Below are 16,902 nucleotides of genomic sequence, written 5' to 3'. Positions count from 1 at the left end.
TGGAAACCTCTTGTCAGATTGTGGAATTGAAAAAATAATACGGATGATGAAAAGGTGAAGAAGAATAAACTATTCATCTATAGGATGCTTTGGAGCCTCAAAGTCCTAGGAAATAAACTCTTCAATCCTCAATGCGTTTATCTCTGTACAATCCCTAAATGCAGTTTATAACGGAAGAGAGGGACCTTGCCTCTGTTGGCGGCCTAAAACCCCCCTCAAGGGTCCCAAAAGACAAGCATTCCCACGCTTCATCTGCAGAAAACTACCATTCCCAGAAGGCTTTGGGGTCCTGGGGGCCGACCTCTGTAGGGGGCGGAGCCTAAGCGAGAAGGTCGTTGGGCCATCCCATTGTCTGGAGGGGTAGCCTGTGTGGAGTTTAGGAGGAATCCGCCTCCCGATTAGTTGTAAATAGAAAGGGGCGTCCCACACGCGGTTGGAACGGTCCACGGGGACCCGGAACGCCGCGGCGGGCGCTCGAATTTCCCGGGCCGGGAGCGCGGAGCCTGCCGGGAAGGTGCCGGGACAGTTACTGAGCCGATCGGCGGCGGCCGAAAGTAGGCTTGGACATGCAGAGCACCGAGCTGGGCAACAAGGAGAGCGGCAAGATATGGCACCGCAAGCCATCGCCGCTCACTCGGGACGGGTAAAGGCGGGAGGGCGCGGGTCCGTGTCTGGAGGGGAGTTTGAGGAGCCGACTTGGGAAGGGACACGAGGGCGGGGCAGGGTTCTGACCCTGATCCTGACCCTGATTCTGCCCAGAATCCCTGGGTTGGGGGACCTCAGGAGGAGTGGTCCTCTCTGACACCCTTTCGGATTTGGTCCCGGCCACCGTGCAGCTGGAGCAGGAAGTTTCTCAGATTTACCTAAGGGAATTTGCGCCGCTCATGAGAGAGCTAGCGCTGACCTGCTTTAATTATCATGGTGTCCTGATAGCACTTCTGGCATGTAGTGCGTGCTCAGGAAATATTTGTCACCGCTGGAAAAGAACTCCAGGAGGGATGAGGGAAGGAGAACGTACCCTTTAGTACAGAAATTGAAGTTTATCCATCCTCAAATCATTGCATGTATTAGATGCTCATGCATTCATTAGCTACTTGTTGAGCACCTGCTGTGTGCCAAGTACACTTCTAAACACTCTAGGAGAGCAGTGGAGCAAAACAAACTAACAGTTGTCTGGAGTTTAGGTATAGATGTGTACATGAGGGGCAGAGGGTTGCTTCTATAATGCTGAGGGCCTTCTAGTACAGCCAGAGATACTTTTCATTCTTTTCCCAGTTTTCTGCGCTGTTTGAGGGCCCAGCTCTCTTGCATGACTTCAGTGGAAGTGGGACCATTTGGGTTCCCATTACTTCTTGCGTCAGGGAAATGTCCTAGGATTGTCGCAGACTTTGCAGTAACGCTTGGATTCATGTTTCAGTGTTTCTTATTCTAGTAGGTTTTTTGTTGATTTTGGTTGCTCCTCAGCAGATCAACACACTGGCTTACTTTGTATGCCCACTGCACAGTGCTGGAGCAGCCACTTGTTTGGTTTCCAGTTGCTGTCTATCCTTTTTATCAATTCCTCTGTCCTGTTCACTCCGTGGGATAAAAAATTTTGCTTAAAGTGGAGAGGTTTTTCCTTTCTAGTTTTGGAGTTTATATAAATACCACCCCTGCTTCTGGTAGTTTCTAAGTGTTCCAAGAGTTAGAGCCAATCCACCTGTTCTTTTTCTTGCTGTTACCAAGTAGATATGCATGCAAGGTTTTCACACCTCCTTGTTGTTTATTCCATCAAAACATGGTTTTCTTTTTTTGTTGTTGTTGTTTATTAAAACCCATTGTTTATGGCGTTGAAAGAGGAAGAGAGCACTGAGTATGGAGGTAGAGGCATTTAGCTGAAGGAAGTGTTGATGTGCACCTTCTGTGATTTTAGACCAGTTATCACTGTAAGCCCAATCAGGCAGATTTACTAGACACTGTTGTCTTATAAGTTTGATGCTCAGTAAAAACTTGATGTTCTTATGTTCATGAATTGGGAAACTGTCAGGCAACCTATGAGCAATTGAAATTGCTTGAAAATGGATAGTGCTGTGTGATTTTTTTTTTCTTTCCAGGAAAGAAAAATTGAACCTAGGGGCACTTAAACCAATGAGCTATGTCCCCAGCTCTTTTAAATTTTTATTTTGAAACAGTATTGCTGAGTTGCCCAAACTGGCCTGGTACTTGAGATCCTCCTGTCTCAGCCTCCTGAGTAGCTTTTGTGTATGATTTAAATGAAGAATCAGGGACAAAATGGTGCTATTAGTCCTGAGTTACATTTAGATGGTAGGATTTGTGGGGGTTTTTTTCCCATATTTTGAACAATGATCATTTAATTTTGTCATCAGAAGATGTAATGCTATAGAAAAAAGACTGGAGGAGAAAGTTGTCTGCTCTCTGAGTTTTTTTTTTTAATATATTTTTTAGATGTATAGACCTTTATTTAATTTATTTACTTATATGTGGTACTGAGAATCGAACCCAGTGCCTCACACATGCTCTACCCAGTGCTCTACCACTGAGCCACAGCCTCAGCTCCTTCTCTCTGAATTTTGATGGTCAGGAAATATTTTGAAGTTATTTTACTACACAATTTTGTGTTTTTAATCCCTTGGGGAATATACAAAAATAAGCAGTGTAAGAAGTCTGCTGTTGCATCTTTAAGGAAGCCTAAAGAAAAGGATAGAAAGGGCCTCTTTCATTACATGTCAATATACCTAGTATCTAAAAAGGCCCCAAAGGAGTCTCTATATACAGTTGGTAGTGGGGAATTCACTTAAAGTTGATGGCAGTGTGATAATGATAAGGGAGAAGGTCAGTCTCAGAAAGATCCTGCACTCCAACCCCTTGAATGACTCTGGGGGAAAAAAGATTAAGGCACAGGATTTTTTGTTTGTTTGTTTTGTTTTTTGTTTTTCTTTGGTATTTGCTAGGTTGTCCATCCCTCTCCTGGGAAGAAATTTGTTGTGTGAATTAAATGCATAGATAATATTCATAAGGACTGTTTCATAATATAGATTTAAGAAAGGGTCCCAAACTAGAAAAAAACAGAAGAAAGTTATAGGTATGGAAATATATTTTAGTATAGAAAATTAGAAGGTTAAAGAAATGTTTCTGGAGGAGAAAGTATTTTATCTGGCAAAGTAATATTCTTGGGCTAGAGTCCAAGATGAAAGAGGACAAAACTAAGGATGTAAAGTTGTGAATGTTAAAATATATTACAGAAGGTAAATCTCAAAAAGTTTGTGTTTGTGATTAAATTGGCTATAATTAGCACAGTTAAAGTTATTTGAACTTTAATGTACTAATATGAAGCAAAGTCTGAAACAATGACCTGCTCTTACCTATTGAGATAATTTTCTTGTATTTGTTAGGTTTTTGTTACTTGGCGAAAGGAAATCTTAAAGGGTTTTTACCTGTTTTAAAGTCTTAAATGTTTGCTTTGTAACAGGTTAAACAAACTAGTGTTATTTAGGTTATAATAATAGTTGATACCCAAAATATATGTAACTAGGTATATGTATGCATTTGAAAACTATATCTGTCTTAGCCTTGTTTAAGTGCTAAGAAAAAGTATATAAAATGAAAGTTTATGTAAGTTTACTAGCAAGATAAATAATAAGTGCTCTCTTTTATACAATGTATCTGATATAGAAGGGCCACACTATCATTTGAAGACCTGTCTTATATCTGTTTGCTTTGTCTAAGTCAATTTCTGATCATTAACACTGTTTCCTAAATGTATAAGAGATTTAAGGCTATCCTTTGATTTTTTTTTTGTTAACCCATGCAGACCTGTGATTATTGTTACTGTACAATATGTATTCTAAATTGTACTTCAAAAGTTAAACTTAGTTACTTTGACAAGTTAGTGTTCTTTAAACCAAAATTATCTGTAGCAAAAGCCTCAGATTTGCATAGAAATAAAAAATTTGATTGGTATTTATTCATGTCATTTGATGTTTTATAACTGGATAAAGTAACCTATTGTCAGTTATATATACAACTTTGTGTTGCTCTTTACACTGAAACAGGAATTTAAATGTATTTTTGGAAGGTACTAAGGAGTGCCTGATCTGTTTAAAGGTGACATTGTAAAACATGGAAGCATTCTGCCACTTTTTCCACAAAAAGAAAGTTTAAAAAGCTCTCTTAGCCTTTCTTTGATTCATGTTTCAGTTGTAATATTGTATTGTGTTATTTGTGAAGAGCTATGTCTTACCTGAGGTAAGGCTCTGCCTCCCACCTTACTCCATGTTAGAATGGCTCCAAAATAGACTAGACTTCAGCTCATTTAAAGTTGTGTTAAAAAGATTGATTTTTGTTGGGGCTGGGGATGTGGCTCAAGCGGTAGCGTGCCTGTCTGGCATGTATGCGGCCCGGGTTCGATCCTCAGCACCACATACAAACAAAGATGTTGTGTCTGCCGAAAACTAAGAAATAAAATATTAAAATTCTCTCTCTCTCTATCTCTCTCTCCTCACTCTCTCTTAAAAAAAAAAAAAAGATTGATTTTTGTTGTAAAGACTACTGTGATCTCAACAGGGGATAAAACGTATAACTAAGTAAAGGTTCAAGATTATAAAAGTCATTTTTCTTGCTTTATAGCTATTACCAAAAAAAAAAAAAAAGAATTTTGTTGTTGCTTCTAATGTGTTTTAAAAGCTGCTGTTTAGATAAACATGAAGAAAATATTTTCACATAATTCAATTTAGTATACTTTAATGAGGTTTATGAAGATAGATATTTCTAATTAAAATTAAAAATTTTGTAAAAATAAAGATAAAATTACATGATTAAAAATTATTGTTGCAGTAAAGAATGTGATTGTTTTGGTCTTCAGGATCAGAATTTGCACACATATATTGTCTTGAGTTATTTCATGATGGAAGTTTTATAAATGGCTTTCTTTCAGCAGATGTATTATACAGAATCCCCCTTTCAAAAAATAGTAACTTTAGATAATATAGCTGTACATTCTTAATAAGCTTTGTCCATGAAAATAGCATGTGATCACTAACTAATATGTATAAAATATAGGAAAATAGAAAGAAGAGGGAAATCATTCATACTTCTGTTACCTGCAAATGACTGCTATTATTTGGATGTGTTCATCCTTTTTTCCTATATATAGGTTTTTCCTTTTCTTCCATTTTTTTCTTTTAATTGTGTTTACATGTATGCATATATCATCTGTTTAAAATCTAAGGTTAAAATGTTTTTCATATAACCTCTTAAGCATTTTGTATATTTTTATAGTATACTTTTTTTTTTTAAAAGAAAGAGTGAGAGAGCGGGAGAGAGAGAGAGAGAGAATTTTAATGTTTATTTTTTTTAGTATTTGGCGGACACAACATCTTTGTTTGTATGTGGTGCTGAGGATTGAATCCAGGCCACATGTATGCCAGGCGAGCGCGATACCGCTTGAGTTACATCCCCAGCCCCTTTATAGTATACTTTTAAAAAAATAAATTTAATTTTTGGACTAAGAGTCTGATTAATGTGGGTTTTAAAAGAATGTCTTAAGCCTTCATTCATTTAGCAGTTATTTTCCCCAAACCCCACTCAGTGCCACTGAGCTTTGCCCCCAGTTGCCTCAGCAGTCATATATTGGGTGCTTGTTGTGTATTGTGGGCCAGGTATTCAGTGCCAGGTGCTGAGATATAGTAATGAAGTAGCAGTGATCCATATCCTTTTGGAACACACCTGCTTAGATATTATGGTAGATCTATTAGAAGTGAAAATAGAACTCATGTACATTTAATTCACTTTGGACCATTTTCTGTTACAAAACAACAAAAAATATATCCTATTGTCTGTCATATTATCATAACTTATAAATACTGTTTATATGTATTTTTTAAATGCCTGTTTTTACTACTAAACTCAGTTCCATGATAACAGGAGTCATGTTATCAGATATTCTTAATTCCTGGCTTATTCAGTGTCTGTCATAGAGTAAGTTTTCAAGTGTTTGATGAATAAATGCATAGTCACTACTTTGATATTGAATAATTTTCTGAATTCTTTTCAAAAATCACTTTTAAGTAGCCAAGTGGCACACACCTGTAATCCTGGCAGCTTGAGAGGCTGAGGCATCTTAGCAAGTTCAAAGTCAGCCTTAGCATCTTAGCAAGACCCTAAGCAGCTCAGTGAGACCCTGTCTCAAAAAATAAAAAGGGCTGGGATGTGGCTCAGTGGTTAAGCACCTCTGGGGTCAGTCACTGGTACCAAAAAAAGAAAAAAAAAATTGTAAGATTGGTTCTAGGGGAGAGAAGGAATTGCAACAGGAGAAGAGTAGGTAGGCAAAAAAACTTCAAAGTTTGTACATATATATATTACATTTTATATATAATATAATATATACTATAAATCTTTTTCATATGTCATAATATTTGGTGTAGAATTTAATATTGTTTTTTTGTTTTGTTTTGACAGAATTATAGTGAACATCATTCATAACACTTCTGATTATCATCCAAAAACTTTAAGATTTCTGAATGTGGCTTTTGATGGCTCAGGCGATTGCTTAATTGCTGGGGACCATCAAGGAAATATCTATGTTTTTGACTTGCAGTCAAACAGGTAAGCAGATGTTTTTGACATCTACCTTATTTAACAAGTTATTAATTCACTCACTATTTTAGTAACTTCCATTCATTATTGGTTCAGAAAGCATTATTCTACTACATTTTAGGTACCTTATTTGTAAGTACTGAGAGGAGACAGTAGGAAAGGATAGATACTGTTCAATTTTTTTTTAGAGATTTACAGCTTTGGTTTTAACAATATCTCTAGTAGCTTATTCTTTCTTAAATTTAAATTTTCATTACTACCAGTTTGTCAGCTAATTTCTGGTACTCCAATAGTCAACTTAGAAAGAACATAATTTCCTTTGTACATTATTATTATTATGAACTAGATGTGAAAATTTAAAGCATTAAAAATCTGTACTCTGGGCTGGGGTCATGGTCAGTGGTAAAGTGCTCGCCTAGCATAGGCGAGGTCCTGGGTTCTATCCTCAGCACCACATATAAGTAAAGGTATTGTGGGCAACTACAACTAAAAAATAAATAAATATTTTTTAAAAATGTACTCTTTTTCTTCTTAATTTTTCTCTTTCCTTATAGAACAGTTTAGTCCAGAAGCAGTTAGAAAGGATTGATCAAGGCGGGTTTCCATATCAGAGTGAGTAGTGGAGAGCTGTAGCCCAAATCAGAGGAAATCTGAGGGTGAAATGGGGCAGTGATGGCAAGTGGTTAATATGTAGGGATTTGATCAGTAAGTAAATATATTGGAGGTATGAGAGCCAGCTTTCTCACTGTTGGAAAAGGAACTTATAAATATGGGAAGGGAGAAAACTAGGATGAACCTTGTGATATTCGATTAGAGTTGGAAATATGAGTGTGAACCCCTAGTTTGGGTATAGATATAAATATATATGTGTGTATATGGGGGGGGGGGAGAGAGAGAGAGATAGGAAGAAATAGAGTATGTGTGTAAGAATAAGTAAATTTTATGTGCATATATTCCTGAGCTTTGGCCACTCAGAGGTCCTGGGAACACCATCACACTGGTAACAATGAATGTACCCTACAGCCTATTTCTTATTTTGCTTTTTGGTACCAGGGATTGAACCCCAAGGCACTTTACCACTGAGCCACATCCTCATCTTTTTTTGTTTCTTATTTTGAGACAGAGTCTCACTCTGTTGCTGAAGGCCTTGCTGAGTTACCTTGGCAGGCCTAAAACTTGTGATCCTTCTGCCTCAGCCTCCTGAGTCTCTGGGGTTACAGGTGTGTGCCACTATACCCAACCTATTTTTTGTTTTCTAAACACCATTGTTTACCAAAAGAAATCAGGGAGCCTTGAAGAAATGGACAGTTTCAGAACTGGGGCAGGGAAATACAGGATGAGCCTATAACATATATTGCCAGAAAGAGGAAATTTTTCAAAGAATGATGGGACTGTATAAGTAGGACATAGATGCCAGCTTGTAGGAGCTCCCTCTAGTCAAATTGGACATAATTTGAATGTCAAAATAATAGTGAACAAAATGATTAAATAAATAATAATGGATGATAATCCATTAAGATAAAAATCCACAAATTCCTGTAACAATTTAATGAGGAATTAGATATTGTGTAGTCATAAAGTGCCTTCCCCAAAATTATTATTAATTACAGAAGAAAAAATAATGATTTTACAGTAAAGAGGTATAGTAGACACTACCTTAATCAAATGATTGAAGTTGTCAGGCAGAGTGGCTCACAGCTATAATACCAACAACTCAGGAGGCTGAAACAGGAGGATCACAAGTTCAAGGCCAGCCTTAGCAACTTAGTGAGTCCCTGTCTAAACATAAAAATGGCATTTTTTAAAATCTTTTTGTAGGCTTCTGTCCTGATCCGGAGCCCAGGTGTCTGTGCTATGCAGAATCTGAAAACAAACCACAGGGAGAACGCTGAGAACCCTGAGAGCCAGGAAATGGAACTGTTAACATTTATGGATATAGCCATTGATTTTACTGAAGAGGAGTGGGAATGCCTTCAGCCTGCTCAGAAAAATTTATATAGAGATGTGATGCTAGAGAACTATAGAAACTTGGCCTTCGTGGCCATGAATCCTAATCATATCCAAGAATATTCACTAGAAAAGGGAATAAAACATATATTACATGAAGTGATAAGTGCAAAATATGGAAGTTGTGATCTTGACTATTTACCACAAAAGAAAATCTGGAAAAATACAACTGAGAGTGAACACCAGAAATCATATAAAAAATCAGGCCTTGTTCATCACCAGAGAATTTATACTGGAGAGAAGCCCTACAAATATAAAGAATGTTGCAAAGCTTTTAGTAAAAAAAAAGGTCTTATTTACCACAGAGGAAACCACAATGGAGAGAAGCCCTACAAATGTAAAGATTGTGGCAAAGCTTTTGGTAAAAAATCAAACCTTATTTGCCACAGGAGAACTCACACTGGAGAGAAGCCCTATAAATGTAAAGATTGTGGCAAAGTTTTTCGTCAAAAATCAATCCTAATTTGCCACATCAGAACTCACACTGGAGAGAAGCCCTACAAATGTAAAGATTGTGGCAAAGCTTTTCGTCAAAAATCACTCCTAATTTGCCACATCAGAACTCACACTGGAGAGAAGCCCTACAAATGTACAGAATGTGGCAAAGCTTTTGGTAAAAAATCATCCCTAATTTGCCACAGTAGAACTCACACTGGAGAGAAGCCCTACAAATGTAAAGATTGTGGCAAAGCTTTTGGTCAAAAATCATACCTTATTTGCCACAGCAGAACTCACACTGGAGAGAAACCCTACAAATGTAAAGATTGTGGCAAAGCTTTTCGTCAAAAATCATACCTTATTTACCACAGGAGAACTCACACTGGAGAGAAACCCTACAAATGTAAAGATTGTGGCAAAGCTTTTGGTCAAAAATCACACCTTATTTACCACAGCAGAACTCACACTGGAGAGAAACCCTACAAATGTAAAGATTGTGGCAAAGCTTTTGGTCTAAAATCACACCTTACTTGCCACATCAGAACTCACAATGGAGAGAAGCCCTACAAATGTACAGAGTGTGGCAAAGCTTTTGGTGACACATCAAACCTTATTCGCCACAGAAAAACTCACACTGGAGAGATGCCCTACAAATGTAAAGAATGTGGAAAAGCTTTGGGTCAAAAATCAGACCTTATTCACCACAGGAGAACTCACACTGGAGAGAAGCCCTACAAATGTAAAGATTGTGGCAAAGCTTTTGTTAAAAAATCAAACCTTATTTACCACAGGATAACTCACACTGGAGAGAAGCCCTACAAATGTAAAGATTGTGGCAAAGCTTTTGGTCGAAAATCAGACCTTATTTGCCACATCAGAACTCACACTGGAGAGAAGCCCTACAAATGTACAGAATGTGGCAAAGCTTTCGGTCAAAAATCATCCCTATTTTGCCACAGAAGAACTCACACTGGAGAGAAACCCTACAAATGTAAAGATTGTGGCAAAGCTTTTGGTCAAAAATCACACCTTATTTACCACAGCAGAACTCACACTGGAGAGAAGCCCTATAAATGTAAAGATTGTGGCAAAGCTTTTTGTCTAAAACCAGACCTTATTTGCCACATCAGAACTCACACTGGAGAGAAACCCTACAAATGTACAGAATGTGGCAAAGCTTTTGGTCGAAAATCAGACCTTGCTTGCCACAGAAGAACTCACACTGGAGAGAAGCCCTACAAATGTACAGAATGTGACAAAGCTTTTGGTAGAAAATCACACCTTACTTGCCACAGTAGAACTCACACTGGAGAGAAGCCCTACAAATGTACAGAATGTGGCAAAGCTTTTGGTCGAAAATCAGACCTTTCTTGCCACAGCAGAACTCACACTGGATAGAAGCCCTACAAATGTACAGAAGGTGGCAGAGCTTTTGGTGACACATCAAACCTTATTCGCCACAGGAGAAATCACATTGGAGAGATGCCCTACAAATGTAAAGATTGTGGCAAAGCTTTTGGTCAAAAAATAGACCTTCTTCACCACAGCAGAACTTACTGGAGAGAAGCCCTACAAATGTAAAGAATGTGGCAAAGCTTTTACTCAAAAAACAGACTTTATTTGCCACAGGAGAACTCATACTAAAGAGAAGCCTTACAAATGTAAAGAATGTGGCAAAGCGTTCAGTCAAAAATCACACCTTATTTGCCACAACTGAACTCTCACTAGAGAGAAGCCTCACAAATGCAAAGTATGTGACAAAGTTTTTATTCAAATATTACACCTTATTTGCCACAGAAGAATTTATGCTGGAGAGAAGCCTTACAAATATAAGGAATGTGGCAAAGCTTTTAGCAATAAAACAGGCCTTATTCACCACAACAGGACTCACACTGGAGAATAGCCCTACAAAAGTGAATAATGTGGAAAAGTTCTAATAAAAAATAAAACTTTATTCACCATAGCAGAAGACATCCTGGTGAATGTGAAATGTGAATAAAGTAATAATACTTGTAAAGAAAGTCTAAACCTTGGGGCTGGGGTTGTAGTTCCGTGGTAGAGTGCTAGCCTTGCATGTTTGAGATCCTGGGTTCGATCCTCAGCACCACATAAAAATAAATAAGTGAAATAAAGGTATTGTGTCCAACTACAACTAAAAAATAAACATTAAAAAAAGAAAGACTAAACCTTATTAACAACAGAATTTATACAGAAAAGAACCCCTACAAATTGAAACAATGCAGCAAAGCTTTTAATAAGAAATCAATTCTTTTCACCACTCGGCTTCTTATTCTGGAAAGAAGACATCTAAATGTAGAGAATGTAGAAACATTTTAATTATATATCATATATTACTAGACATCAGAGAAAACACACTGGAGAGAAGCTCTACAAACAAGACCATTGTACCATTACTCTAAGAAAGGGACAAAAATTCTCACCACGATAACCATAGCGTAGAGAAAATTTTGAAATGTGAAAATTGACAATGTGACAATGCCTCCAAAATTTATTCAGCAATACTCAGCACCTGTGGATGCATACTGGTTAGAGAAAATACAAATGGAAAAAAATTGTAGCTACATGTTTCTTAAACTGCTTATTTTTGGAGAATTCATTGTGCCCAGAAACCCTAAAAAGTTAAATAATATATCCAAAATGTATTTAAATTTTAAATTCATTAAACTTCTGAAAACTCATACTAGTAGTGAACATTGAACAGATTTTGTCCAAAATGTATGCCTCATATAACAATGAAACATTTATAATAAATGTGAGAGTATAGTAAAGTTATTATCTATATATTACACCTTGATGTATATGAGTATCAATAAAATACTTAACTCATTTAAGTTTAGAAAACAAGTAGTTGTCTTTAAATTTATTAAGCATTATCAAGTTATTTTGTAGAAATATCAGTCATAAATATCATATATGCATAGTAAAGAAACCTCATCTTTCAAAGAATATAATTGTTTTTCTAAATCAAAAATTATTATTTTCACTTTTGAATACTGAGAAAAGAATTATATGAAATCTATTTTTGATGTTTAACACTCAAGTGTAATATTTTAAACTTTATATATATTTTTGTATTTCAGTTTAAGTTTAGGTATTTTTATACACTGAGCCACATTCCTAAGCCCTCTCTCCACTTTTTCAAATTTTGAGACTGTCTTGCTAAGTTGCTTGAAACCACACTAAGTTGCTGAGGCTGAATTTAAATTTCTGAAATTACTCAGCTTCCCAGTTTGCTTGGATTACAAGCATGGACCACCATGCCAGGTTTACAGTGCATTTTTTTAACCTATATTTACCTTATGTATGCAATATGTCTTTATAACTGAATATTTGTTTATGTGTTAACACTCATGTATTGCATCCTGTTGTTAAATGACAGACATCATAGTAAAAAAAAATAAAATAAAATAAAAATGGCAGAGGATGTAGCTCAGTGGTAGAGCACCCCTGGGTTTAATCCCTAGTACAGAAGGAAAACAACAACAAATGATGAAAGTTAATATAACCAGTATTCTTTGATTGAATCCAGAGGTGCTTTACCACTGAGCTCCTTTTCTTAATGAATTCCTTTTCTTCCTTGCCCCTCCCTCCATTCATTTGCCATTGCTGCCAGGAACATCTTCCTAAAAGACATGCCTGATCCTGATTTTGCTTTGCTAAAAACTAATGGTGAGTGCTGGGGTTGTGGCTCAGGGGTAGTGCGCTTATCTAGCACACAAGAGGCACTGGGTTCAATCTTCAGCACCACATAAAAATAAATAAAATAGGGGCTGGGGATGTGGCTCAAGCGGTAGCGCGCTCACCTGCCATGCGTGCTGCTGGGGTTTGATCCTCGGCACCACATACAAACAACAATGTTGTGTCCACTGAAAAAACTAAAAAATAGATATTAAAATTCTCTCTCTCTCTCGCTCAAAAAATAAATAAATAAATAAATATATAAATAAAATAAAGGTATTGTGTCCATCTACAACTAAAATAAAAATTTAAAAAACTAACTAATGGTGGCTTCCCATTTTGTGTAAGTGAAATTCAAACTCTTTAATATGACACGTAGCACTTTTCATAACCTACTTTTTGTCTATCAAAATGGCTTATTTTTCTGGGCCTCATTTTCCTAATTTCTAAAGACTCCTCCAGCATAAAATTTTTGGATTTATATATAGAATTTCTGATTCTAACTAAGTGATCTCTTCATAGGTTTAATCTTGTTCAGCGAACAACACAAGCTTGCACGGCTCTGGCCTTTAATCTTCATAGGAAATCTGAATTCCTTGTGGCATTGGCTGATTATTCTGTTAAATGCTTTGATATAGGTAAGAAGTCCTCTTCTTTGAGTTTTGAAACAGAGCAAATCATAGACTGAAGAACTGAAAAGAATTAACCCATAAGACTGCCTTCACTTCAGACACAGTGGCAAGCTGTGGGGTGAGAGTAGGGAACAGACCCAGGACCCTCTTCACTTCAGATAGGCTGCTTCCCAACTCATGGTTCCCCAACTACCTTCAGATTTGGTGATTCATTAGAACAACTCACAGAATTTAGAAAAGCATTATACTTGTGATTATAGTCATAACGTAGCAAAAATTAGAGCCAGCCAAAGAAGGAGGGGTATAATATAATCTGGGAATCTTCTAAAAGGGAAACTTCCTTTGTCCTTAGGGACACGTTACCCTCCCAGCACTGACCTGTAGCAGTCAGCACCGATGTTGCTAACCCCGGAAGTTCACCAAGCCTGGTGTCAGGTTTTATCACTATAAAGGCATGATTTATATCGCCCATGTGGTAGAATAAATTTCTAGTGCTCCTGCCCTCCCAAGAGGCTAGACTCATAGACCTTCTAATGATGTGATTGGTCTTTCTGTGCAGTCAGGCCTCACTGAGTTCTTTTCTTAACATAAACCATTTTTATGTTGCCTGAGGGACCACCATGAATAATGGGTTGGGAAATTACCTCCTAGGAACCTAAACAAAAACCAGACTTCTCTTTGGAGGAAAAACTCCTTATTCTATAGGTATATATTAAAAAGAAAAAATATATGTATAATTACCGGTATGTTTCATACCACATTATATATAATATATACATGTATAAAATGTATTATATATACTAATTATGTTATATATACATATATAATGTATATATATATGTATATGTGTATATATATATAATATGAAAAAGCATGTTCACTGTAGAAAATTTGGAAACAACAGAAAAGTATGAGGATAAAATAAATTTTACTGTAATATGTATACATATACATATACATATTGGAGGGGTTACTGGAGATTGAATCCAGAGGTGCTTTACCACTGAGCTATATCTTCAGCCCTTTTAAATTTTTTTTACTTTAAGACAGGGTCTCACAAAGTTGCTTAGGACCTCTCTAAGTAGCTGAACCACTTAATGTATCAATTTTTAATTTTGCTAATTGACATTGAAAAAACATAATTTTATTTAATAAAGCAAGGGACATTAAAGAATAATACTTATGAAAAACTTACAGTATTATCCTTTTTTCATCTTACTGAAGACCAGTGAAAAATTAGTCATTAACTAATACCAGACTTTCCATTGGTGTTTGGAAGCCACAACTGTTTTCCTAAGAAATTTGTTCCTGTATCTTCAGTTTTGACCCAGTTTGAATGTTTCCATGTTGTTGTCTTGCTTTCTGACTATTCTCAGTTCCATCTTTATGGAGGAAGGATTCTGGTCATAAAAGTAAAGCTTGCCCACTGTAGAAAATTTGGAAACATTACAGAGAAGTGTGAGGATAAAATAAAAATTATTATACTTTTACTACTTAGTGATAATTATCATGGATAGTTTTTGGTGTTTTCCTTACCAGGGAGTTTCTCTGCTTACACAAATACACACACCTCAAAATCCGTTTTTAAAATCAAACTTTTCTCTTTCCCATGCTGCAAAATCTGTTCTTCCTCATGTTTTTCTTACATAATAGTATCAGTATCTTCTTCCATAACTAGAACCACTGGAGTCATAATTCCTCCTTTATCTTAATACATTAATTTGATCACTAAGTCCTTTGATATTTCTCTTTCATAGCTTTTGAATTTATTTCATTTTTCCATTATCCTTTCTTAGTTTACCTCATCTCCTGCCTGGATTTTTATAGCAACACATAAAGGAATCTTGTTCAATATCTTCCCTTCTTCCAGTACATACTCCATATGTGCTCAAAGTATCCTTTGTAAAATATGGATCATATATGCTACTCTTCTACATAAAACTATTACCCACAAGAGAATTCCCAGACTCAGTGTCACATTTGAGGCTATTCTCAAACTCTTTGTAGGCCTCATCCTCTGATACCTCCATCAGACACGTTACTAACATGTCCCATGGTACACTTTATCAGCCAGCCCTGCGGGCTTCCCTTTTCATGGATATTGGTGGAGGTGGCTTATGTAATATGTAGTTATCAGTTAAATCAGTTCATGCATAGTGTTTATGTACAGTAGTATGTATAGGTGAACATGTAAAATGTATAGTGCTTCACTTGTGCAACAATTTTATTTTTACCATAGTCACCAAGGAGCTAGTTAGCTGGATGAGAGGACATGAATCATCAGTATTTTCAATTTCTGTGCATGCATCAGGGAGATATGCCATCACCACTTCTTCTGATACAGCACAACTGTGGGACTTGGATACCTTTCAGAGAAAAAGAAAACTGAATATTCGCCAGTCAGTGGGCATACAGAAGGTGAGTGATAGGCATCTTGGCATGTGCTTCTCAGACTAAGTTTTCTTTTTTAAAGTTTTGTTATAATTACAGCTGTGAAAACCCAACTCTCACAATGTGATGGTTTCAGTTTCTAGCTGCAGCTCCATAATTTTGTTATGAGCAACTTCAATCATATAGCAATTTGTCTGTATTATGGATTTATCCATCTTCCTGTCTTTCTGTTCATTAATTCTTTTTAGTGTGTTTTAAATCATAGACATCAGTGTGCTTGAGCCTGTATTTAATTGACTATAGTTCAATATTTATTAATGTAAGATTTTTATATGATGAAATACATAGGTCTTAAGTATTCATTTGTTAAGTTCAACAAATGCATACACCCATATAACCTATATAGCCCTATCATTACCATTATCCCAGAAATTTCCAGCATATCCTTCCTGGGTAAGCACTAGTATATTGTTTTCCACCATAGGTTGGTTTTGCCTTTTCTAAAATTTCATACAAATTAAATTACTCAGTAATAGTTTATGTAAGGTTTTTTCACTCAGCATAATGTTTGAGATTTCATCTATATTTTAGGTATCAATAGCTTGTCCATTTTATTACTTATTAGTATTCCATTGTATATATATACTACCTTTTAAAAAAATTTTTAATATCTTAACTGGGCATGGTGACAGATGCCTGTAATGCCAGTGACTTGGGAGACTGGGGTGGAAGGACCACAAGTTCAAGTCCAAGCTCAGTAACTTAGCAAGACCCTATCTCAAAATAAAAACTATATGGTCTGGGGTTGTGGCTCAGTGGTAGAGCACTTGCCTGGAATGTGGGAGGCACTAGGTTTAATTCTCAGAAGTGTGTATAAATAAATAAATGAATAAAATAAAGGTCCTTCAACAACTAAAAAAAATATTTTTTAAAAAACCTTATATATATGAAAAATTAAAAGTGCTCAGGGTGTAGCTCAGTTATAGCGTACCCTTGGGTTCCATCCCCAGAACTATACAGACAGACTCACAAATCCATTTCTTTTGCTTTTAAGTTTAATTTTTTTCTTTTTGATTAGCTAAGTACTGTTTTCAGGAGTATCTAGGTCTCCCATGTGATAGTTTACTTTGCTTGAGGTTAT

General features: G+C 36.3%; 2 protein-coding genes across 5 annotated transcripts in view; both read left to right on the top strand.

The window, feature by feature from the left end:
* The first annotated feature begins 346 nt into the window (after positions 1 to 346).
* Tbc1d31 (TBC1 domain family member 31) overlaps positions 347 to 16,902 on the top strand; it is a 66,738-nt gene continuing 50,182 nt past the window's right edge. For 3 of the 4 annotated variants that reach the window (XM_021724380.3, XM_005316189.4, XM_005316188.5), the window contains exons 1-4: positions 347 to 643; positions 6,457 to 6,603; positions 13,261 to 13,376; positions 15,610 to 15,788. In XM_021724380.3, coding sequence (XP_021580055.2) covers positions 567 to 643; positions 6,457 to 6,603; positions 13,261 to 13,376; positions 15,610 to 15,788 — 519 coding nt within the window. In that variant the 5' untranslated portion in view covers positions 347 to 566. The remainder of the gene's footprint in view (positions 644 to 6,456; positions 6,604 to 13,260; positions 13,377 to 15,609; positions 15,789 to 16,902) is intronic. The other variant, XM_021724386.3, reaches the window with a different exon arrangement.
* LOC144365423 (uncharacterized) lies at positions 6,465 to 13,058 on the top strand. Its single transcript, XM_078016736.1, is given in 3 exon segments — positions 6,465 to 6,603; positions 8,413 to 10,592; positions 10,594 to 13,058. Coding segments are annotated over 2 exon segments (2,307 nt in total). The 5' UTR covers positions 6,465 to 6,603; positions 8,413 to 8,448; the 3' UTR covers positions 10,757 to 13,058.

The sequence above is a fragment of the Ictidomys tridecemlineatus genome, chromosome 7 (genome assembly GCF_052094955.1).
Source record: "Ictidomys tridecemlineatus isolate mIctTri1 chromosome 7, mIctTri1.hap1, whole genome shotgun sequence".
Taxonomy (NCBI): Eukaryota; Metazoa; Chordata; class Mammalia; order Rodentia; family Sciuridae; genus Ictidomys; species Ictidomys tridecemlineatus.
This window is presented reverse-complemented; position numbering and strand designations above follow the sequence as displayed.